The sequence below is a fragment of the Protopterus annectens genome, chromosome 3.part1 (genome assembly GCF_019279795.1).
Source record: "Protopterus annectens isolate FY-2018-M chromosome 3.part1, PAN1.0, whole genome shotgun sequence".
Taxonomy (NCBI): Eukaryota; Metazoa; Chordata; order Ceratodontiformes; family Protopteridae; genus Protopterus; species Protopterus annectens.
The window spans coordinates 1,444,744,124-1,444,769,374 of NC_056732.1; the positions used below are offsets into that span (position 1 = coordinate 1,444,744,124).

Sequence of the window (25,251 nt, forward strand, 5' to 3'; positions counted from 1 at the left end):
AAGTCCACCCTAAACTCCTCCCATCACAATCCTAAGCAATTCTGGTCCACAATAAACTCAATACTCCACCTACGTAAACTAGGCACCCCCCTCCCCACCTACCATCACCTCCTCCTCTGGCAGTATAGCTGACTTTTTCAACAAACATTTCACTGAAACCATTCCATCACTAACCAAACAACAACACTTCTCTTCTGCTACTCCCTCACACAAGCCCAAACCCCCACCGCCCTCCTTCACCTTCTCCGCAGTACCCGCCTCCTACATATAAAAACTTCAGAAAAAACTTAAGCACACAAAACTTGCAGTTGACAACCTTCCCTCAGAATATCTAAAAATAGCAGCCGGCACCATAGTCTATCCAGTTTCCATATTAATTAACTGCTCCATATCAGAAAGCTGCCTATCCTGTGGAAAATTTCGCACATCATTCCCCTACACAAAGGTGGCTCCTCCACCGACCTTTCCAACTACTGCCCCACTGCCATCCTTTCCCCACTCTCCATGATTCTTGAGAAATGTATTAACTCTCAGGTAATAAACGATCTCCTAGCTAATACCTCTCCAAAACCCAACATGGCTTTAGGCCATATCACATCACCACCACCGCCTTGCTCTCCTTCACCGACACAAATAGCATAAAACAATGGCCTATTCTCCTCTGCTATATTTCTGTACCTATCAAAGACTTTTGATATGGTATCACACAATATACTTCTCTCTGTCCTCACTAATCTCTCCTTTTCCCACTCTGCCACCAACTGGTTCCATAGCTATCTCTCTGGCCGCAGCAGTCAGTGGTTTGGTAAGATCAGCTATCCCCTCATCTCTCGAGGTCTCCCAAGGCTCCATCCTTGACCCCCTACTATTCTTCCTTTTCACAAACAACCTTCATACCTCCACTAAACATGCCACTCTCATACAATATGCAGATGACTCCACCTTCATCTGCTCTGGCCCCACTTTACCAGAACTCCAAAAGATCACATAAGACTCATTCACATGTGTAGAAAGCTGGCTTTCCAATGCCCAACTTCTGCTCAATCCAAGCAAAACCAAACTCCTTATCTTTCAACCCTCCAAATCTAACCAGTCTTCCAGCCCCTTCAACATTCATGCCAAAAACAACACCATCATCTCCCCATCCGAGCACACCATATCTCTTACCATAAAAAAAAAGTTCACAAAAAACTCAGGGCACTATACAGAAACAAACAATATCTAATCAAGACAGCCAGAACCAGTACTGCCAACTCCCAGATAATCTCCACCTTACTCTTCGCCTCTCCCATACTCAACAATCTTAGAAAGACTGACCTAAACAAACTTAAAACCTGCTACAATAAAACTGCACAATTTGCAACAGGCACATCCTACCGCAGCCACCACTGTAACACACTTAAAGAGCAAGACTGGAGTGAACTCCCACAACTTCTTCACCTGAATCAACTCTCACTTGCCCACAAACTAGTAAACTACTCCCATAAGATTCCATCTCTTCAAAACCTACTCTAACCCTACTCCACTTCTAGACCCCTTCAATCCAAAAGCAAAAACCTGCTTCTTACCACCAAACCCAAAACCTAAGCAGGAGAAGCCCTATTCTCTTGTGCCATGTCTAAACTATAGAACAACCCCCCCCCCATAACCAAATTACCATCCAGCAGTCTATTCAAAACCACTCTCAAGTCTCACCTAAAAATGCACTGGCTCTGCGCTTGCTCCAACTCTGACTAACAAAACCCCTAGCCACTTAATGCAATATATAAGGAAATAACGCTGTACTATCAGCATAACTCATTAGCTGTAAAAACTACAGACGGGGGAGGGGGGGCAACTGGACCTCGAACCAGACGCAGGGGACCAAACGGAGGTACAATACCCGCAGCAACAACAACAATTACAATTGACTGGGGTAAAACTATATGAAATTTTACAAAACAGTGCGGGTGACTTTTCTGTATATAATTTTACGGAATGTAAAATTGACCAAATTTTGGTCGATTTATTTGCTAAAGGATTGACATTTGTTCCCTTTAAGAAATGTGATATTGCTGAACTGTTGGTTGATTTTAAGCTGTTTTTGCGTAAATTGAATTTGAATGTACTGTTTGGAAAGCATTCGAAAAATGAAAACAGCTTAAGAATAGCTAGCACATTCAACCCACCTCAGAACAACACCTTGAACATGTTTGAGTTTTTATGTGAAAACGAATTCAGAGAGGTCTTGAAACATTCTAATAAAGGCCATTGTAACTTGTCCCTGGAGGAAAAATCTCTATTAGACTTACTAAGAAACCTATCCTTCAGGCTCATGAAGCCAGATAAAGGAGGAGGGTTAGTGTTTTTTTATAAGGAAGACTATTCTAACATCATGTTAAAACTGTTAGAAAGTAACACTTATGCTCCTATTAGTAGGAATGAATTGAATCAAGCACACAGTAGAATTAAAATGTTCATCAGTGACTTGTTCACAGATGGGCTTATTACCTTAGAACAACACACATACCTTACATTGTTAGCCCCAAGAATCCCAAAAATATTTGGGATTCCTAAACTGCATAAAAACATCTCAAACCCACCTTTTAGGGCTTTAGTTGATGCAAGGCAGTCTATATCGTATCCATGCGCCAAGTTGGTGGATAGTTTTCTAAAGAAATATGTCAAACTAGAAGACCAAATTTTAAAAGACTCGTGGGCTTTTTTACAGCAGTTACAAACTGTAGAATTTGATGTAACTACTAACTTTCTGACAGTGGATATAATAAACTTGTACTCCTGTATTCCCCAAGATTTGGGAGTTGATTGGGTAGTGAACTTTATTAGATCTAAGGGGGCAAACGCTAATGAATGTATATTGATGGAGCAACTTTTGGACATTATTCTAAAAAACAACTTTGTGCCATTTGAAGATAGGTTATTTGTGCAAAAAATTTGAGTGGCTATGGGGTCACCAGTGGGGTCTAGTTTTGCAAACTTGGTTCTAGCCCACTGGGAAAATAACTTGATCTTTAACAGCCAGTGGTTTAAACAAATACGTTTGTATAGAAGATTTCTTGACGGCATCTTCATTTTATTTAAAGGGAATAAGGAAGAAGCAGATCGATTTGTGGAATTTCTTAATTCAACAACCACGTTCTTGGCTTTTACATACAACTTCCAGGAGAATATTATTAACTTCCTGGACGTTGAATTAAAGAAACACAAAACATCTTACACAGCAAAAATCTTCAGGAAAGTAACGTACTCAAATAACTTTCTTCATTTTACCAGTATGCATCCCCTTCACCAGAAAAAAGCAGTGGTCAAAGACCAACTGGTTAGGGCGGCAAGGATGACCACATTGCAAAGCGAGTTTGAAGATGAGTGTAATTTGCTCTATCAGATGTTTTTAAAGAGAGCATACCCTAAGTCATTCTTGGACAATATTTTCCAAGAAGTGAAGGAAAAAAGGAAAAAAGGTGTTTATGTCCCCCTCTTGGACAATGAGAAAGACAGGATGGATAGTAGAGTGAACACCAACCTCGAAATATTTAGCGAAAGTACACATGTGAATACAAACACTAGGTTGGAACAGGAACCTATAGTAAAAGATGACATTAATAATGATTTTACAATAGCATTTACCTTCACATATTGTCCAGAGGCTATGACTATAGGTAAAATAGTGAGGAAATACTGGTGTTACCTATCAATGGACAAAAATGTATCTAAAATTTTAAACTTTGACCCAGTAATAACATACAGAAGGGGTACAAATATGAAAAGGCTTCTTGAAACAAAACCTACCAATATAAAGGAAAAAAGGGGAACAAAGAGGTGTGGCGCTTGTAAATACTGTAAGGAAATTGAAACATCAAATACATTCACTATCAGGTCAGTCAGGTACAATGCGAGGGATGGTTACTCATGTACTTCCAAGGGCGTTGTTTATTTAGCGCAATGTAAACAATGTCCGTCTTTCTATGTAGGAAAGACAGACAGATGCCTACGAGACAGAGTTTATGAGCATTTATATGCAATTGCAAAATGCAAGGACGAGAATGCCTTAGCTAGGCACTGTGCTAACAATATTGGTCATGGCTTCACTTTTATGGCCATTGATGGGATTGCCAAGTACAGTGTAGGTAACAGATTTGTTAATGAAAATTATTTAAAACTAGAACTGGAGAAAAAGGAATTGGCATGGCAACTGCGTCTTGCGGCTTGCAGAGACCCAGGCATTAATGATGCTTGTTCAATTGCCTGTATTTTAAAGTTAAAAAACCTCTTGAGGTAGCCAAAAACATTACCACAACAATAAATTAAAGTTTGATAAATTAACAATAAGTACTGGTAATATATGTTTTTCTCCTGGATAAATTATTTAGTTAGTAGATTATTGGTAAATCTGCAGTTTTTAAAACCTTGACTATTTGTATAAAAATACTTTTTTGAATTATTTTTAATTATCTACAAATTATTTTTATAAAACAAAGTTATAAGAAGCTGGATGGAGTGATTTTACTATTGATTACTACACGTTTTAAACGTGTACACACCTATGATATTTAGTAACACAATAGTGTTTTTATGTAACGTATTATAAAATGGAATTTTTAATTAGTGATGATTAACTAGGGTTTATACTTGATTGTGTATTTAAAGCGTTAACTGAATGTATTTTTAATAAGTTAGGACAGTTGGTTAAATGAGACGTATTGTACAGGCTTTTCAAAGGAGAGTCTACTTTAAATGAAAATGTGTATAATTATAATTACTTGCACTTATTCAATTAGTTAAGAGGTTATTTAAGTTCCTCTTGTAAAATGGTTGGTTGCTGTCTGAGGAAGTTCTACGATTTTGTGGGACGAAAAACGCTGCTAAGTGTTTCACAGATTATTTGCTGTTTTCACGTTGGTTTTATTTTTGTACTGATTAAAAACGCTTGTGAAGTTATACAACTGGATTCTTTCTTCTAAGGCTGGCATTACCATCTTTTCGTTGGTTTCAAGTTTGGTCTTTATTCTTGGTTTATTCGTGTTTGACCACTGGTAAAATTGTTTGAGTAAATCGGTAACCCTTCATCATAACTTCTGTCTTGCTGCCAAAGCAGTAATCCATCCACTGAATGACACTGGAGTAACATTTAATGCTTTTAATTTGTCACTTTACCCCTTCTTCTGTTACCAGAATGATATGCTGTAACGGGTCTACCTGATAACACCGACATGCCAAAACACCGACAACGAAATAACCGGCATGACAAAACCGAAAGCTCAAAAACACGAAACTTCACATGCCCGACAAACCACAATCCCGACAATCAACAAAACAAATACCTTTCCCGAAAAACACACACACAAGCACAACAAAAACCTTACAAACCTACACTAAACCTTACATACACAACTATCTATGCACTAACCTTTACCCAAACCCTAACCCTAAGGTCCGTCACTATCACACACTTACCTTACCCGCACCCTAATCCTAACTCACTTAATCTGCCCCTAACCCTTAAGTCTGTCACTATCGCACATTTACCTTAACCCGCACTCTAACCCTAACTCCATTAATCTGCCCCTAACCCTCAGGTCCGTCACTATCGCGCACTTACCTTACCCACACCCTAACCCTAACTCACTTAACCCGTCCCTAAACCTAAAGTCCGTCACTATCACACACTTACCTGACCCACACCCTACCCTAACGTCCGTCCCTATCGCACACTTACCTTAACATGTCAGTGTTCTCAGCATCGGGATTCTCAACTTTTGATCATCTCCGTTGTCGATCTTCCAGTGTCAGTGTTCTCGTTGTTGGCGTTGTAGACTTTCAACGTTTTCAGGTAGACCCACTATAACACATACAATGTAATATCACAGTGAGGTATTTAGATTCCTACTTAGAAAACTGCTGTGCAATCCATGAGAAATAGTACATCATTATCAGTTTCTCAAATAGACATGATGATGGATTGCTTCTGCTTAACTATCTCAGACTCCTGTAATTCAGTTTCCAAGATACCAAACATGATGCCTTATGGGAATCTTTACAAGTCTAGTCATACATTCCTATAAAGTTTTTAGGCCTTATACTTTAAGTATGAATACACCAGAGAGAAGTAGAACATATGCATGCTGCCCCTATCCATGAGAGACGAGGATTTATACTGAAGCTACAATTACCCATCTATTCATCCAGAATGGGTTTGAATAGTCTCAGAGAAGTACTTTGTTTTATGTGGAGAGGAAGAGGATTCCAGACAAGTTGTGTTCTCTGTGTATACATATCTATCCCTCCAAGATGTTCTATTTATGTTGCAAAAAAGCTTGAGATCTCGAGTGGGTATTTATGCCCCCACTGGACTTGCAAATGTGCAGTAGGTCTAAAAAGGATTGGGTCTTTGGAGGCTCTATAAGTGAGTAGAGACTGCCCTTCAGCAGCCTGTGTGACACCAAGAATTGGGACAATTCTCTGAGATAGTATGCATGTTTTTTTACTATTTAGCTACTTGATTTTCTTAGTAAGAAAGCAATGTGGGTGTTACAGTCATGTTAAATGTTTGGAGGGGTACATTCTTAATGAGGCATTAAACTCCGTGACTGGCCTGATAAGTGTGGAATACAGTGAAATGATCACATCTCTGGTCCTGGACTCCAGACCCTTAATAATAAGATGGGTAATTAAAAATAACACTTTTTTACAATAGTGGATATGTGGAGATCAAAGGGCAGCTCCTTGTCTACATAGACTTCCAAGTCCCTCACTACTGGATCAATTTTCAAGGGTCTGTTGTCAGTGTGACAGTTACAAAGGGCTTCTTGCTTGCCAAAAGGTACCATTATACATTTCTTGGAATTCAGTTTCAGTCCATGGTTTTGACACCACCTATTGGTTTGGGAAAGGCTTTCTTGGAGAATCTTGGTGTCCTCTGGGAAATTTATGATGGCACTGAGTTTACAGTCATCTTCAAACCTGGTCAGCAATAAATGCTTAAGAGAGGTAAATGACAAAGAGGCGTGGCCCAAGGACTAAACCCTGGAGTACATCGCTAGTGACAAGTCTTTTAGAGGAGGTAGAACAGCCCACCCTAATTTAGTGTGAAATCTGTTATCCAATGAGTAAAGCAGGGATTAGCAATTAGCTAGGAGAGTTTATCTACAATAGCAGGGTGTAGGATGATATCACATGCATGTGTGTGGTCTAGAAGGGCAATGTGTACTGATTTGCTCATCCATAGCTTCAAAAATCTTCTTGAAGAAGTCAACCAGGTTAAGTAGTCAGGATCTGCTATTAAATCTGAACTGGCTTGGGCTGTCGCTAAGCTTAGGGAGCCTATAACAAGGAAGGCAACAAGAGATGCTGTAGAGGTATTATAAATATTTTGGAAATTCTATGAAAGTCTGTGTAAAGCATAAAAATATAGAAATCAAGAAAAGATACAAATGGAAATGTTTATAGAAGAATTAAATATGCCAAGGTTAGAGGTAGAGGAGGCTCAATTACTAACAGTTAGGATAGCAAGAGAGGAGATAAAAATTGTGATGTATAACCAGTCTACAGGAAAGTCCCCATAAACAGATGGTATTCCTGTGGAAATTTGGAAGCTAGGAGGTGAAAAACTGATAACGATCTGGAAGGTTTAGTTTAACAGCACTTTAAGAGGAGCAGAAGTACCTGCATCCTGGAAGAAAGTAGTGGTAGTTGTAATACCTAAAGAGAGTTAAGATCAGTCAGATCCAGCTTCATAAAGGCCCATTTCAATACTAAACCATGATTATAAAGTGTTCATGTCCATTGTGGCTAAAAGTATGCAAAAGTAATGCCAAAACTGATAAATATAGATCAATGTGGTTTTGTGGACGGGAGGCAAACATTTGACAATAACAGAACATTGATGATGTATAGGGAAGCAGAGTGTAAGAAAATACCATTGTTGTTGGTGGGCCTTGATGTAGAGAAAGCATCTGACAGAGTAAGCTGGGACTTTATCAGCAGACAATGGAAGCATTTGCTTGTCATGAAAAAAAAAGTGCAAGGTTGATTAATTTTTACTTCTGATCCCTCATATATCCTGTTAAAGTGGGTAGGGTCCTCTCTGATAATTTCTAATTGAGCAGAGGAACCAGGCAGGGGTATCCTCTATCTCCCCTTTGTTATTTGCATTATATTTAGATCCATTGGCAAAGAAAATGTGGGACACAGATATTCAAGGATATAATTGGTATGGTAGTCGAAAAACTGTCTTTTTTTGCAAATTATATTTTAGACCTGACAAAACCAGAAAGAGACATTACAGTGTTGTGGAACATTTTGAGACAGTTTCAGAAATTTTCAGGATACAAAATTAATGATGCTAAAACAAAAGCAATAGCGGTAAATTATCTGCCCACATATGAATTGGTTCAGCAATATCCATATTTATGGGGACATGATAAAATGAAGTACTTAGCAATCTTCTTCTTCTTCTTTCAGCTTTTAGGAGTCGCCACAGCAGATCATCTGTCCGCTCATGATTGGCAGTGGGGTTTTACAGTGTCGAGTTGCCAGCCCGGCGCCCAACCTTCCACAGAAGGCACACACACGCACACACACACACACCTAGGGCCAATTTAGAGTGTCCAATCCACCTACTGCATGTCTTTGGGATCTGGGAGGAAACCGGAGCACACGGAGGAAACCCACGCAACCACAGGGAGGACATGCAGACTCCGCACAGAAGACACTCCAGCCAAGAATCAAACCAGAGAACCTCTTGCTGTGAGGCGGCAATGCTAACTGCTGCACCACCGTGGCCACCCTAAAATGAAGTATTTAGCAATATGCATTAAAAATTACTCTGGTATGGCAGCCAAGGATATGTGAGAAGAGACTAAAATGATAATACAAAAAGTGAGAAAATGGAAGCTTTATTATATAGATACGGATAGTAAGATACAAGCAGTTAAAATGTTTTTAGTCCCATTAGTCTTATGCACAGGTCAGGCATATTTTTATCAACCAGAGGAGAATTTGTAGATAGCAATTAATAAAAAGAGTTGAAGGACTTTATCTGGGAAGAGAAGACGGCAAGAATCAAGTGGGATAAGCTGGCTGATTCTTCCAGTAGAACAGGACAGATTTGGATTACCCGATTTGAAGGGGAATTTCAGAGCTTCATGGTAAAGGCTCTTTAACGTAGCACAAGCAGAAAACTACAATTCAAAGTAAAAAGGGACGATGAAACGGGGAAACTCAAGAAACAAGGAGAGACTGAGATTTTGGATGCAGGCCTTTAAAGAGAATAGCAATAATCATACAGAATATTATGTCTATAAAGTAGCAGAAAGTATCCTAAGAACTAAGCCAGCATGGGAACGGAGAAAGGAGATTATGCCGATAAGGATGACTGAAATTAGGGATACAGACAACAGGCAAGAGGGGGCTGTAATTTATTGGAGAAAACTGGCAAAGGAACCAAGGTACTGGGAGCAAATAACTAGAGAGGGAAAGGTAATAGAATGGGAAGATGCCAAGAACTTATTTGGACTGCAGGTTAGAGATTGCCTTCCCAATCAAGGATTGATATCAGAGTATAGGCAAAAACAAATGGGGGGTCCTAAATGAAAGAGCAGCACTGGTAGAGTTTTTTGTAGAATCTAGAACAGAAGCTGCTGTTGAGAAAGGCATAATTAGTTCAGCAGATAAAATATTGCAGGATATCTATAAGGATCAATCAGAGGAAGTTAGAAAGTATTGGGAAGAGAGACTGGATAAGCAATTCACAAAGAAACAATGGAGGAATATACATATGTCTCCCAAATATGCAACAAAGTCTAGAAGATTTTGTATCTTAGCTTGGAAGTGTTCATATAGGTATGTTTATACCCAAAGTAGAATCCAATTAATTTTTCCTCAGGTAGACAGCAAATGTTGAAGGTGTGATGGGGAAGAGTTAACTGGGAACATATTTTCTGGGAGTGTAATGAGTTGGCAGACTTTAAAGATTCACTGCAGACTGCTTTGTTGGAGATGCTGGGTGAGCAAATTGGTGTAACTAAGGAAATTATTATTTTTTTTAGCTATGATTCAGAATTAGAATTGCCTAGATACAGTAGGGCCTTGTTGAGTCTAATTATGATCGCTGTCTAAAAAGCAATAACTAGAAAATGGAAATCATAGTCTAAACCAACTTTACTATAAGTAGTGAAGATAGCAGCAGAGATAAGACAACCGAAATTGAGATCTTTAGAAAAGGGTAGGAGCAAATTACAAAGGAAAAAAATGGGAATTGTGGGATCAATACAAGCAGAGGACGAACAAGGTTTAATAAAAAAGGCAGGAACTGAATGAGCTATGTAATGGTTGACTGACAACGACTGGATATAGTATAAGTGATGCATGTTTGTAGCTACAGTTGCGTCGGCATGGTTTGTAATGTATAATGTCGCCAACCGAGATTGTATTGGTATGGTTTATTTTCATTTATGTAAATGCAAAATTGCCTATGTCATATATGACAATTTAATAAAGATGTTTCTTGTTTAAAAAAAAAATAGCATTACCCCCCCCCCTGTATTCTCATCAAAAATGGGTCCATTGTTTTCACCTACATATTCCTGTTTTTTTCTACAATATTCCATTTAAGAGTGGTTTGCCTACAATGTGGTTGGTTTTAAACAATACAGGCATTAGAAAAAGAGAGTGTCTTACCCAACGGCTCAGTTAAACTTTATCCTATGGTTATATTTACTGTAATGTGTTACTGAGATGTTGTCCTGCTACCAAAGGCATTGGCCTTCATGGTTCCATCACCAGAAACAACTACATTTTCCCCCACAAGTGAGAAAATGAGGTGATGCCTTAAGTACTTGCTCCAGCGCCAAGTTAATTAATAATCATATGATGACCAGCTTAGTGCGTAGTTTGATCAATACAGGTGCAGTTTGAGAAAGAAGTTATACTAATTAAGTAAGATCACCCCTTAAAAAGAAATGTTTTGATGATTTACAGTCACTGGGTCACGGCCAAGAGTTTGTGTAAATGACTCCATAGAATTGTGAAGCTTGTGATGGATGAAAAAACAAAGCTGCAGTTTAGTTAGTTGACATTACTAGAACTGTTTCATTAGAGAATGTCAACAAACTGCTATTAAACTCATAGTGGGCCACTTCTGTGGATTAAGCTCCTGATCAAGGTTGTGTTTTCTAGTCAGCAAACTGCAGGCATAGATCCAGACCTGCTAAAAGCAAGACAAAATGACTGCGTTTTCAGTACGGTAATGCTGGGTTCAGAACAATGGTGTCAGCCACTGAATGCACAGACCACCAGTGATGCAGATCCCCCCAGTAATATAGTAATCACTTCTATCACAACCACCTCCACATATAGTACACTTGTTAAATGGGAAAAAAACTTCTTATCACCAATACAGCCATCTTATCACTTCAGCTAAGCTGGAATTCTAGTCACCTTATTTACTAGGTCAGCCACTCACACATCTACCTCTTCTGCTTAGCAAAGTTTGACTGCCCAGTTGCATGCATCTAAATCAATCTCTAAAAATAAAATGTATCACAAGCAAAGATACTACACACTATGACGTAGTATGGAAATTTGTAAAGAAATGGATGCTACAAGTGAAAAAGTAAAAAAACAGCCCTGGAAATAAACCATATTTAGTACCTGAATGATATATGAAAAGTACAATACCTACTTCAAACTCATGTGGTGCTGCACTGGTCAGATAAGCTGTCACTATTAGCAATACAGTCAGCGCAAGTGTTAGCATTTTGGGCCCCCCAGCAAATGTCAAGTTGGAGGCCCCCTGGACACTTCCAGTCAAAGTATCTCTCTGTCACTGCCTACCCTCCTAAGCAACCTCTTAGTTCATGGTGCAAAGTTTTAGGAGTAGTATGGACAGACTGAACTGTAGCTACAATGCTCTTACATTCTGATAGGCCTGTGTACCACATTATGTTGGCCATCTCACAAAAGCACATTTACAGTTACTGATGTTTAGTTGCAGCAGTGAGTCATTACAAATCCTGTATATAAGGGACAGATTTGGGCAAAATGGCACCCTAGGCACCGATCACTATTTCCTGCCCCCCCCCCCCAACACACACACACACACCAGTGCTCCCGTCTGTTTTCCCCATCCTGGCCATTCCACACCATGTACCTTATTTTCCTCCTTTTCTCACATTTTGCCTTAGTCTTCAGCTTTTTAAGAAGTCATGACTTTAAAATGGGAACATATTTTCAAAATTTTTAAAATTCAAAACACATAGACATTTATTTATTTTTTACACCACCTTTTCCTCCACTGATGGCTTGAACAGAAAATATGATTAACTGAAGAAATTCAGTGTTGCTGTTCAACTTTAGTTTTTCTTACATCCTTTCATCTCATCCTTTATGACCAAAACAGTGCAGTAATTACCGCTTAGGAAATAACTCAATTAAGCTGGGACTCGCAGAAGCACAGATGCTCTAGTATACATTTTAGAGCATTTCCCAACCTTTTAATCCAATTGTGGCCTGAACAAAAATCACAAGTAAGAAAATAATTTCAGTCTTTTTTTTTAATTTCAAGGTAGACACAAGTTGTGCCCAAAACTTAATGTTCACAGCTAACAAAATAGCACCTCATAGTAAGCTAACAAGACAATTGTGTTTTGAGGATACACAAATCCTAGCTGGGAATAACTACCTGCCTCCCTACCAGCATCTAACTGGTTCAAGTGGCCATAGTCATGTAGTTTAAGTGACCACTCTCATATATATACATAGCATGCCTCCTCACTTCTCACCCCTGTTCCCCAAAGGCAGCCATTTGTATGCATGCCTGACGTGTGATTGTAAGGAAAGTGAAAAAAATAATGATCATAGTAATGTAGACCACTTTGTTACTCCTATACAGTACACTGCCCCTACAAAAGCTATAGTAACATTTTCTGTACACCTCTGATGCCTGTGAACAATGTAAAATAAACAATGACCACAATGTCCCCAGCCCAAACACAAGCTATAATGATTTCCTGTGCATAGCTCTAAGGTTTGACTGTGATGAAATGAAAGTAATGACCACACAATCCCCAGTCCCCTCACATAACCTGCAGCAACCTTCAGTGCACACACATCTGAGCAGAGCTGCTTTTAGAATGGGTGTGGGTGAGGGCAGAGGCTACCACTAAGTCCATGTCAAAATCCATTTGCACAGTCTGGGGTGGGGGGGTGGGGGGCTGCCAGACTCCTAGAAGATCAGTGTCTGAAAGTTCTGTGATACATTTTATGCCTTATTTTTGAAATATAATTATTTGTCAACTGCATTTTTTACTGCTACCCAGAAGAAGAGGGAGGTAGAGATGGCATAAGGGTTAAGGTCTTTACGTAACAGATACAAAGTATAGGGTTTAATTCTGGTCTCTGGTTATTGGCTAGGCTAGTAATAGTCTAGAAACTGATAGCCTAGAATTAACTTATGAACCTATAAGAGTAATAAATGTGTCTCAGCATTACTGTTTGTGCACAGATGAAAATCTGTGATATTTGTTTACATACTCATGTGCATACACACACATTGCACCATTCACCCTTATGGAAAAGGGAGGAATTCCATTTCACCTGCTGCATGTTTTTGAGGCACTGGATTTAAACAGAGCACACAAATAAAGACTCACTAGACAAGGGAAGACATGCAGACTCCATAGAGCCAAGAACTCAAGCCAGTGCAAAGCAGTCTGAGATGGCAGTGCTGCTCACTGTGCCACAGTGGTAACAAACAGTTGCTTTCATATCACCTCTTCCTGCCAAACCACCAAAAAGGTAAAGATCTATCATGTGTAAAGTCTATGTTTGTAATGGTAAGTGTAAGAAAATATGGCCAGCTTGTTACTTTTAAATACACTGTAACTGCTCCTCCTCACCCACACAAGCATAATGGCAGTCCGGATAATGTCTATGTTAGAAAGTGAAATACATTATAGCTGTTGTTACTCTTACACACACACACACACACACACACACACACACACACACACACACACACACACACACACACACACACACACACACACCATAGCAGTACTAGTGGTTTACTTATTTCAGCAAATAGTACATTGTGCAACACTGGTACTGCCACACCAGATCAGTAACTACTATTTAGCAATCCTCATTGAGGAGTAATACAAACCTCTCACTGTCCCTGATTTCACAAACTGTCACTGATTTTGCCTCAAAATTTAGCTCTTTCCCTCATAAAAAAGTGAGATTTTCTGGTAAATCATTTAGGATTACATGAAGGGTAACCATTTGCAATGCCGGGACCCTTTAGAATGAGTAATGAAATGCGGAGACTGAATGGCCAAAGAAGCAGACTAGGTCTGAGGTGGCCATTTCCAGGAATATTCCCTTTTCTCTGAGTTATGGCAATCTTGTCTTTTGTATCTATATATGTTTTGGGATATGGAGCGTGCAGGGAAATTGTCCACTCCAAAAAAGAAATGTAAAGGAGAAGGATGATGTTTGAGATTCACTGTTCTCCTGGATTTTCAGTCTTTTTTTGACATGTGAGCACAAGCCATTTTGACTGCCAACATTTCAATAGGGAGCCTTACAGACAGACAGGTAATAAACCTAGACATCAGAGCTTCGTACTTCTTATTGCCCAAAAATGTATGTTGATTCAAAATGTGTTATTCTATTAACTTTTTAAGTGAATTAGAGTAAAATATAAAATGTGTTCTTGAGTTTTTAAGCCTTTATTCCACTATTATTTTTTGGTTTTGCCAAGAATTCTTGAGCAAAAAAGTTAAGAGTTATAGTATCTTGTGTTTTGCCAGTATTTATAAAACTCCTAGAAAGATAAGAACATCCCTGAAGACCAGAAGCATCAGCTTTTCTTAAAATCCATGGTAAGCACTGAGATCAGTCACTCAGGGCTGCTCATCTTTAGTGCTTACCTTGCTTATATTTATTCACCAGTTATCAGCTTTATCCCAACAGGATCATACCACAACCCTGTTTTGGTTAAAATGCATAATCTGAAAATTAATAAATTTTTCCCAATTTTTCCCCAGCCAGCAGTATCTTTTATGGGGCCCACACACAGTCAAGGATAATTAAAGGGGCCCCTCTACAGCCATGAGCATTGTAGGTGCCTAAAGCTGGCTACAATGTTAGTTTTAGTGGAGAGAACACCAGCAGGATTTAATTAAGCCAAGTGCACTATGTCAAAGGAAAATATTTAATGAAATCGTGAGGCCTGTTATTTGATAAAACACTTAATATAACCAGAAATACTTTTCAATTTTAGAAGCGATATAAATAAGATTTTTTATTATCCACCTGGTTTCTTAAGTACACAAGATTGCTGTACTAGCTTTTGCCGGTTTGACTGACATGTTACAAAATATCAAAATAAGATAACATGCTGTGGCTGGCAGCCCCCAGGGCCACAGCGTTCGCTGGTGCCTAAAGCCAGCTATGAATACAGTTCCATACTTTACAGCTAAACAAGTAATTATTTGACACTACTATGTAAGGAATTTATTACAGGAACAAACTTGGTATCTGTATGTGTGTAAAATGATTTGTGACAACAATCCTGATCAAACAAACTGCAGAAAAAGTTCCATTATGTAAAATCGTACCATAATAGTAAATGTCATTCTCTTCACTGTTGCAGTATTCTTTAGGTAAGGGATCTCCTGCCAAGGCTAGCCCAATGTCTGGCCAGTACATCAAAGTCTTTTTATTTCAAGTCACCGTAAGTCACAGGTATGGTCCACATGCAAGGCGCAGGGCATAACGGTGAAGTACGGATGTACACACTTCAGAACTGAAAACCCCCCAGGAGGAACAAAATTTCCTAGGGACCAGGAGGAACCTGCACATCCAGAAGGGGAAAAGAGAGACAAATGCTTTGGCCAGGTGGGCAAGGAGAAGAGGCTAGAGCAGAGGGGGCAAGAGGATGGAATGAATGCTGCAACAGTGAAGAGAAGGACTGTTATGGTAAGAATTTACACAATTGCACTACGTCCTTCCATAGCACTGTTGAGCTTTTCTACTCTCCCTTGTGTAAGGAATATTGCAAGAGGAAACCTGGGAGGAGCATGGCACTGAAGAACCCTCAAGAAATTCATGCAGGATAACCCTGGCAAAGCCAGCTCCAGCCCTGGAAATAACATCCAAATTATGGATGCTTAGTGAAGGTATGGACAGAAGATCAAATAGCAGCCTCAAGGACATAACTGGTATCCAAGCCCCTTGAAAAAAGCACCAGAGGGAGCAACAGCTCTGGCACAGTGAACCTTTTCTGAACAGGAAAAGACAAGACATTTGCCACAAAAAGAAAAACAAAAAGATATGGCTTTATAAATCTAGGAAGAGATGGCCTGCTTAGGAACAGCTAAATCCAAAGATCTGGAATGTAAAGAAACAGAAAGCTGCTCAGATTTGTGAATAACTTTAGTTTTATCCAAATAATATCTGAGCTGTCCGTGCAAGTCCAAAGTGTGAAGAACCGTCTCACTGAAAGATGTGGAAGGAAAAAGGGAAGGCAAATGAGCAGACTGATTAAAAGGACAACTCATTGACCACCTTAGGCATAAAAGGTGGATTAGAATGAAGAGATACCCTGTCCCTGTGGAAAACTAAGAAAGGAGGAACAGCTAGGAGAGCCTGAAGTTCAGAAACCCTCTTGGCTGAAGTAGCAGCCAAAAGAACAATCTTCCAAGTACAATGTTGCAAGGAAGCTGAAGTAGCAGGCTCAAAAGGAGCCTGAGTCAATTTTTAAAGAACAAAACTGAGGCCCCAGGAAAGAAGAACAGACTTCCTGTGAGGCCTGGTATGATGGATGGCTTTAAGAAACTATTTGACCTCATACCTACAGGCCAGAAGAGGATTCAAGGGCAGACAATCAGAAACTGCTGATAGGTGAGCTTTAACTGAAGAATGCACCAACCCAGCATGGAGCAAATCACACAAATAAGACAGGACCAGAGAACCTCCACAGAGAGAGGATTGTGACAGCTAGAGAGACACCAGATAGAAAATGTCTTCCATTTGGACAAATATGATTTCCTGGTAGTGGGCTTCCTGGCCTCCTGCAAGACCTGAACCATGTTCTCAGAAAAAAAAGTGCCTAAAAGAGATCAAAACCCTATCATCAGGTGAAAAGTGAACAAGTGAGGATGGATAAGAGACCCCTTGTGTTGTGTGAGAAGGTCTACCAATGAGATAACCTGTGGTCTTACCCCTGGCCAAGTGAGAAAGAAGGTGGAACCAATGCTGTCTGGGCCAAAAAGGAGTTAACAACATGAGACAGTCCTGCCTGATCTTGTGAAAGACTCTCAGAAGCAGGGGAAGAGGAGGAAAGTCATAGAGTAACATCTCACTTACTCTTCCAAGGAGAAACAAAAATTTGTTTCAACCCTTATCTAGGAGACATTTAAAAAGTTCAGCAGCAGCAGCAGTACCAAAAAGATTTTTATTATCCAAAGCAGCATCCACTAATTTGGCCTTATTGTCATCAGACAAAGTCTGAAGATGAAGACAAGTAACGCCTCATAACAGAACCAAATGCAGTAATCCTGGAAGAAGCATCAGCTGCATCATAACTGCATTTAAAAGAGTGGTGAGCAACTTGAGAGGTAGAACCCAACAAGGAAAGGGCCAAAGCTTTCCCCTTAGAATCAGGAAGATCAAAAATTACTGGAGAAACTTGAGAAAGGAGGGCTAAAACAAACCTGGTCATACCAGTCTGGTAGTTAATACCCCTAAAGGACAGGGTTGGCAGCAGTATAAACCTTTTAACCCAGCCCCTCCATGGTCCTACTATACTTATTTGAAGGAAGCAACTTGGTAGAGGGCAACAGCTTGGCAGGTTTGTCAGAGGAGAGAGACACCACAGAAGGATTAGCAGAAGGGCACTCAACCAGGCCCCTTGTAAAATCTGTCAGGTTTCTTAGCAGTGGGGGGCTGGGAATCTGGGGTCTACAGAAGCTGCTGAAAAGGTAGCAAGGAGGGCAGCCAGAAGACTTGTGAGAATACATCTGGAAAAGCTCATAATTCTTCTTCTGGATATCAAAATCCTGAGAACAATTCCACATAGAATTTCCATCATGGGGGAAATAGTGTCCTCAAAGGAAAGTTCCTTTAAAGGGGAATCTGGTCTAACAGAATCTTCTTCCTCTGAATAATAGTCCAAGGGGGACGGGATCTGTGAAGAGTAAGCCAACAACTTTCCCTCAAATCCTGATCCTCATCACAGGAATTCTGCAACCTAGGTCTTTTAAGAGAAGTGGAAGACCAGGGAGAGGCAAGCTCAGAGACTCCTTGAAGAGGCTTTAAAGCTATTAAAACATTAAACAACATCTGAGAAAAATCCTGCCACCCTCACTGGGGATCATTAACTGTGGGGGAAATATGCTCAGTTTTCCGTTTCTTTTCCTGCTGGATGTCCACACGAAAAACCCTGAGAGGGTTGGAGCCTTATCGATACTCAATAAGCATAGTAGGGGAAATCTTCCCTCACTAAAATCTGTGGAATCCTCCTTGGTCCCTCAGACATAAATCAACTGAGGTTTCCCCATAAAGTACAGTTTTGTACCTACCATAAATGTAGATGTCCGAGAGGAATGCATCTGCAGTCTTTACAAATGGGTTGTCCTGTCATCAGGCAGCCCTTCGGTCGGCCGGATTCCAAAGTCTGGGTCTGGCTTCGGCTGGTGTCGCACTTCACCCGACGTCATTGCGGCAGTCATTCGGGTATAAAGGCATCAGCTGACGCCATTTTCCTCAGTGTTTCTTGCCCCAGATGCCAGGTGCCCTCTTGGATGGCTAAATTTGGATAAATGCCAAAGTTTCCAAATAGTAGAGAGTAAACACACAAAATAAGCATGTATGTACATATATACAAACAAATACACCATAATAGATCCCCCCCAAGCTAGCTGAAGATTGGTAAGTACCCTAGGAGTACCTCAGAGGCGAAGGAGGGTGGGTAATCCTGACTGCAGATGCATTCCTCTCGGACATCTACATTTATGGTAGGTACAAAACTGTACTATGTCCTTCAAGGATGCATCTGCAGTCTTTACAAATGGGTAGAATACCATAGCTAAACTAAGGGAGGAGGAAATGAGAATAGATTATGGTGTAGTCAGGATCCCTTGCAAAACAGCAGTGGCAAAACCAGCACGGGATCTAGAGTATAGAGGTAAGTTATAATGCTTGGCAAATGTATGCACGGAGGTCCAAGTAGCAGCCTCTATAATGTCCTTGGTAGCCACTCCTCGTAAGAAAGCTGTGGTAGTGGCTGTAGCCCTTGTGGAGTGAGGCCTGATGTTCTCTGGAGTTTTCTTTCCATGGTAGGAGTAACAAAATCTAATGCAATTTCCTATCCATTTGGAGATTGTCTGTTTAGAAATTGGTTTTCCTTCCTTTCCTGGTGCATATGCTACCAGAAGCTGGTGAGTTTTTCTATTGTTTTTTGTCCTGTCCAGGTAGTAGCGTAATTGTCTGTGTACATCCAAGGTATGTAAGAGCTTTTCTCCCCTGTTCTGTGGATTGGGGAAGAATGTAGGAAGGTGGATAGCCTGATTTAAAGAGACTCTGGATACCACCTTAGGCATAAATGTAGGATTTGTTCTCATGGACACTCTATCTTGATGGAAGATCAGGAAGGGTTGTACTGCCATTAATGCCTGTAGTTCAGAAACCCTTCTTGCTGAAGTTATTGCCAGCAGGAAAGCAGTCTTCCAGGATAAGTATTGCAATTCTGCTGTAGCTGCTGGTTCGAAAGGAGGTAGAGTCAGTTTTTCTAGCACAAAGTTCAAGTCCCATGCTGGCAAAGGAGGTTTCCTGGGAGGTTTTACATTTTTAATTCCTCTCAGAAACTGTCTGAGCAGAGGATGCGAAAAGACAGGAGGATCCAAGCTGTATTCTGCTGAAATAGCTGATGCATGTATCTTGATGGAGGAATAGGACAGGCCTGTATGGAAGAGCTCCGCCAAGTACTCCAGGATGTTGGCTATGTTCACCAGTGTCACATCTTGCCCCTTTGCAGTACTCCAGATGAGATATCTTTTCCATTTTGCTGCATAATTCTTTCTTGTTGAAGGTCTACGAGCCTCCAGGATTATGTCTTTAACCCTTTGGGATAAATTTGGGTTAATTGCTGTTATGTAATGTTCCAGGCAGTTAGCTGCAGAGTTTTTAGGTTTGGATGCAGGATGTTGTAGTTGTTCTGTGTCAGCAGTAATGGGATCAGGGGCAGTGTCCATATTTGTTCCCGGGACATGCTCCTCAGCAGTGGATACCAATGTTGTCTTGGCCAGTCTGGGGCTATCAGAATGATCCTCGGACGTTCCTCTTTGATCTTGAGAAGCACCTTGTGCATCAAAGGAAGTGGTGGGAATGCGTATGCTGTCAGGTTTTTCCAACTGAAGGATAGGAGTCCACCTTCCAAGCAAGTGGGTGGTAAGTCCTCGTGCAGAATTTCTTCAACTGGTGATTGAATGGGGATGCAAACAAGTCTATTTGTGGTAAACCCCATTCTCTTGTGATGGTTTTGAAGATGTCCGGATGCAGCATCCATTCGTGGGCATCTGTTGTAGTTCTGCTTAATATGTCTGCTAGAATGTTTTCCTTCCCTGGTACATAAATTGCCTGTAACTGAATGTTGTAGCTCAGAGCCACATCCCATAGGTCCAGTGCCAGCCGGCATAGAGGGTATGAGTGTGTGCCTCCCTGCTTGTTGATGTACCACATAACTGTGGTGTTGTCTGTCCTTATCATCAACTGGCCTTCTTGGAGAAAAGGTCTGAATGCCTGGATTGCCAATTTTACTGCCATCATTTCTTTTAGATTTATGTGCAGATGCAGCTGGTCTTGAGTCCATAGGCCTTGAATGCACTTGCCCATCATGTGTGCCCCCCAACCGAGGTCTGTGGCATCTGTCGTGATGGTTTGTCTTGGTTGACTTTTGCAGAAGGGTAGTCCTGTGTTTGATTGACAGGCCTGAGCCCACCATAAGAACTCTTGCCTCAGGCATGGGATCATTGGAATTTTGGTTTCTAGGCTGTGCTTGTGCTGAGACCACAAATTCTTTAGGTACCACTGCAGCTTTCTCATATGCAGCCTGGCATGAGGAAACAGTATTATGCAGGATACCATGAAGCCTAGAGCTTGTAGCACTTTTCTTGCAGTTAGATGGCTCAGATTTGTTAATGCCAAGAAGTAGAGGGGAAGTTGCTCTTTCTTTTCTGCAGTTAGAAATGCCATTTGTTTTGATGTGTCCAGTTCTGCACCCAGAAAGGTTATTCTGTGGGATGGAATCAGCCTTTACTTTTTTGTATTGACTGTATATCCCAGGGCTTGCAGCAGGTAGATGACTCTTTGTAAGTCTTCTGTTAGTTTGTTTTTGTTGTCCGCTTGTATCAGGCAGTCGTCCAGGTAGGGATAGATTTGAATTCCCTGAAGTCTGCAATGAGCGATTACTGATGCCAGGCATTTCGTGAACACTCTGGGCGCAGTAGATAAGCCAAAGGGCAATGCTGAGAATTGATAATGCTCTGATCCTGCAAGAAATCTGAGGTATCTTCTGCAAATTGGTCTTATGGGGACGTGCAGGTATGCCTCCTTGAGATCTAGAGTTACCAGCCAAGACTCCTTGCCCAGCATGGGAAGAAGCTGCTGTAGGGTCAGCATTTTGAATTTTGGAACAATGAGGAATGTGTTTAAAGCAGACAGGTCTAGAATAGGCCTCCATTTGTTTTCTTTTCTTGGTACCAGGAAGAGCCTGGAGTAAAATCCCTTCCCTTGCTCCATAAATGGTACCTTTTCCACAGCTCTCATTCTTAATAATTGAGATATTTGTTTTAGAGCTTCTGCCCTTTGAGAAGGTGGTAGGTTTGGCATTCCTCTCTTTCCTGGTAGTGTATGGAAATGGAACCTGTAACCTTTGTCTATAGTCTGCAAAATCCATTTTTCTCTTGTAATGCAGTGCCAGTTTCTTAAAAATAATGTTAGCTTTCCGCCTAAGGGTGCTTCTAGTTGTTCCCTGATAGGCGGTGCCACCGCCAAGTCACTGTGATTGAGTTGTTGTAGTGGTGGTGGCTGTATCCGTGCCTCGTTGGTTGTTACCCTGCCACTGGCGACCCCTGTAGGCACCCCTGGATTGGCTTCTGCCTCTAGGGCACCTATTCCTGCCTCTTTGTGCCTTAGAGGAGTCCGGAAAGGACCAATTCTTGGAGGGCCAGTTCCTGCTAAACCTTGGAGGTTGAACTTGTAAGAAATCTTTCACTGTTTGCACAGATTTTGCTTTCTCTTCCATCTTTTTTAGTACCTGCTGTGCGGGGGCACCAAATAAACTGACCTTGTCCATAGGTGCATCCAAAAGCTTAGATTTGACATGGTCTGGTAATGCCTGTTTTTTCAACCATGCATGCCTTCTGATAACTGTGCCAGTCATGGCTGATCTAAAGGAAGCCTCCAGTGCATCATAGCCACATTTTAAAGAATGGTTACTAACCTGCTGTATGTTATGTAACATTTCTTGAACATACTTTTTATCTAAAGATTCTTCAGAGGACAGCTTTTTAGTCAACTGGTCAAGCATAAACTCTTGATATTGAATCATATGAAATTGGCAGTTCAAAGCTCTAGCTGACAAAGTAGCAGAGGTGTAAACATTTTTACCCCATCTCTCTAAGGACCTGGATTCCCTTTCAGAGGGGAGGGGGTTTTTAGAAGAAGTAGCTGCTACAGCTTTAGGGCCCTGGGAGATAGTCTCTGGATCTGCAAAAGGAGCCTTATATAAGTGGTGATGAGTGTCCGGGACCCTGTAGTACCTATCGGGCTTAGCAGGAGCCGGAGCTTGGCAGGCACAGGTTTTGATGCTTTGGCTGCTTTAGCCCTGGCAAAGGCCTTAATAGACATAGCTGGAGAGGGCCTAGCAGCTCCACGTGCAGGGGTAGAAATATCTAGAGGAATGGTGTCTGATAAATCCTGTGAAATCGCAACAGAATGTTGGATGTCAGAAGCCGTTTCTACCAGGTTAGAAGAGGCCTCGGTAGAAGGCAAGTTATCGGCTGAAGAAAGAACCGCTTGCTCGGTTTCGGCCGAAACCGAGACACTCGTGGTTTGCTTAACCGCGGTTTCGGCCGAAACCGTGGACCGCGAGTGTCGGTCCTTTTCTTTGCGTTTTTTGGTTATTTGCGTAGTCGGAGGATCCGACGGCATAATGTAGGCAAAATCGGAGCCGAAAATCTGCTCAGCAAAGTCCGAGCGACGTCTAATCGTCCGTCGGTTAAAGGAAGCACAGGCTAGACAAGCTGCTACGTCGTGGTCTGGGCCTAAACAATGTATGCAATAGGAGTGGAAATCTTTATGAGGTATTTGTTTCCCACAAGATAAACAGTTATTAACTTTCTCTGACATCGGCTGAGGCAAGAAAGAGTCCCCAACGGGGTACTTAGCTTTATAGAAGTCTTCGTAGTAGTATTCGGTAGTAGTAATCTCTGGATCTGACCGACCGGCACTTGCGAACAGCTTCTGCTTCGGGCGCCACGCGGCAAGAAAGACTGAGGAAAATGGCGTCGGCTGATGCCTTTATACCCGAATGACTGCCGCAATGACGTCGGGTGAAGTGCGACACCAGCCGAAGCCAGACCCAGACTTTGGAATCCGGCCGACCGAAGGGCTGCCTGACGACAGGACAACCCATTTGTAAAGACTGCAGATGCATCCTTGAAGGACATCATATGGGGCAAACATTTAGAAAGCCTTCGAGGATGTGCAAGATGTCAGAGCCATGTCTATTTCTGATGGGTCTGCAGCAGAGGAATCTGAAGCAATGAGCAGACGATCCTTTGGGCTTTGACCGCCCCCTACAGAGATGTCTGGGGGAGGTTGGACAGCAGCTATATCAGACCTGAGTTTTTTGGCCTTCTTCTTGGCTGATGGCTGACCCTCAGGACAGAAAGAATGCCACAGCACCCTGAACCTTCACCTTAAGATGCTGGTTTTCAAGGTAAACAGACAAGGAGGAAAGGCGAATATGAAGGGTCTTGGGAACAAACACTTGGCAGACAGAACACTGTGTATGATCATGCTAAGCACCCAGAATAGAGAGACTCTGGTTGTGATAATCTTTATGGGGAATCTGTCTCCCACACTGACATTTTCCCTTTCTGGATGACATGAAACCAACAGCACTAAAAACAAAAGATAAGACAAGGAAGAACCACAACAGGGCACTTATCTGAAAAACAGCTTCTTGGTAACCAGCACAGAAGAAAGGTGTTCAGACTGGTGGCATAGAAATTCTGAAGTGTGTGCGCATCCATATTTTTGCTTTATGCCCTGCACCTTGTGCAGGGCACATATATGTGATACATGGTGCCTGTAAATACTACAGGCTTTGGCATACTGGACGGACATTGGGCTATCCTTAGCAGGAGATCAATTGCATATGGAATACTGCAACAGTGATTTGGAAGGACATCTGACCAAGATTCTACAGCATTTGATAAAGAACACAGCAAGCTTAAAGCACAAAGTACTCTGCCCTTCACTACTGTAATCCTTGGCCAACTTCCAAAATCTTACCAGAGTAAAATGTCAACTGTGGACTTATCATTATTCTTTAAAATTCTGTCAGCGGACATAGTGTATGTGGCTACATGCTTACCTTCCACAGAACTGTTGAAGAATTTACCCCACTGGGCATAATGGATGGATCCACCACCAGCCCATGGAAAACAAATCAACCTGGAAACGGCTTCAGGTTTTCTGTACAGGCAATTGACAAGTTTTTCCATAGTCCTAAAGAATATTAATACAGAAAGCAGAGAATTAGGTAAGAAACACTTTCACATATATTTTGCTGAAGACAGACATTTTCAAAAGATCACTGTAACAGAAGACTTAAAAAAAGAAGTTATTTAATATTTCAGGTACAATATATTTCAGCTTCTCAGGGCAAACTCTGAAGCTACAGTTTTCTTAGAATGAATATCCCTGATCAGTGTTTAAAAATAAACTGTAATTACATCATCAAAATTCCTGGTTTTATCTCAGCACTGTTCTTGCAGGTGTGACCATATAATGCATTAGATTAATATGCAGATGCATTAACATACCTTTTGTTTTTTTGAATATTCTCCTTCTACCGCGTCATCATCTCTCTCCATTTTCCCCCCTTACAGGGAAGTTCAGCCACCATTAAAGCAGCGATTAAAGGTGGCTTGGGTTTTCTACCTTTAAGCCCAACCCCAC

The 25,251-nt window shown here is 41.1% G+C and overlaps 1 protein-coding gene across 4 annotated transcripts in view; it reads right to left on the reverse strand.

Annotated features, from left to right (window-relative positions):
- Positions 1-25,251, reverse strand: part of OLAH (oleoyl-ACP hydrolase) — an 891,885-nt gene that overhangs the window by 630,151 nt on the left and 236,483 nt on the right. For all 4 annotated transcript variants that reach the window (XM_044067516.1, XM_044067517.1, XM_044067520.1 and 1 more), the window contains one exon: positions 24,665-24,798. In XM_044067516.1, the coding sequence (XP_043923451.1) occupies positions 24,665-24,794 (130 nt within the window). In that variant the 5' untranslated portion in view covers positions 24,795-24,798. The remainder of the gene's footprint in view (positions 1-24,664; positions 24,799-25,251) is intronic.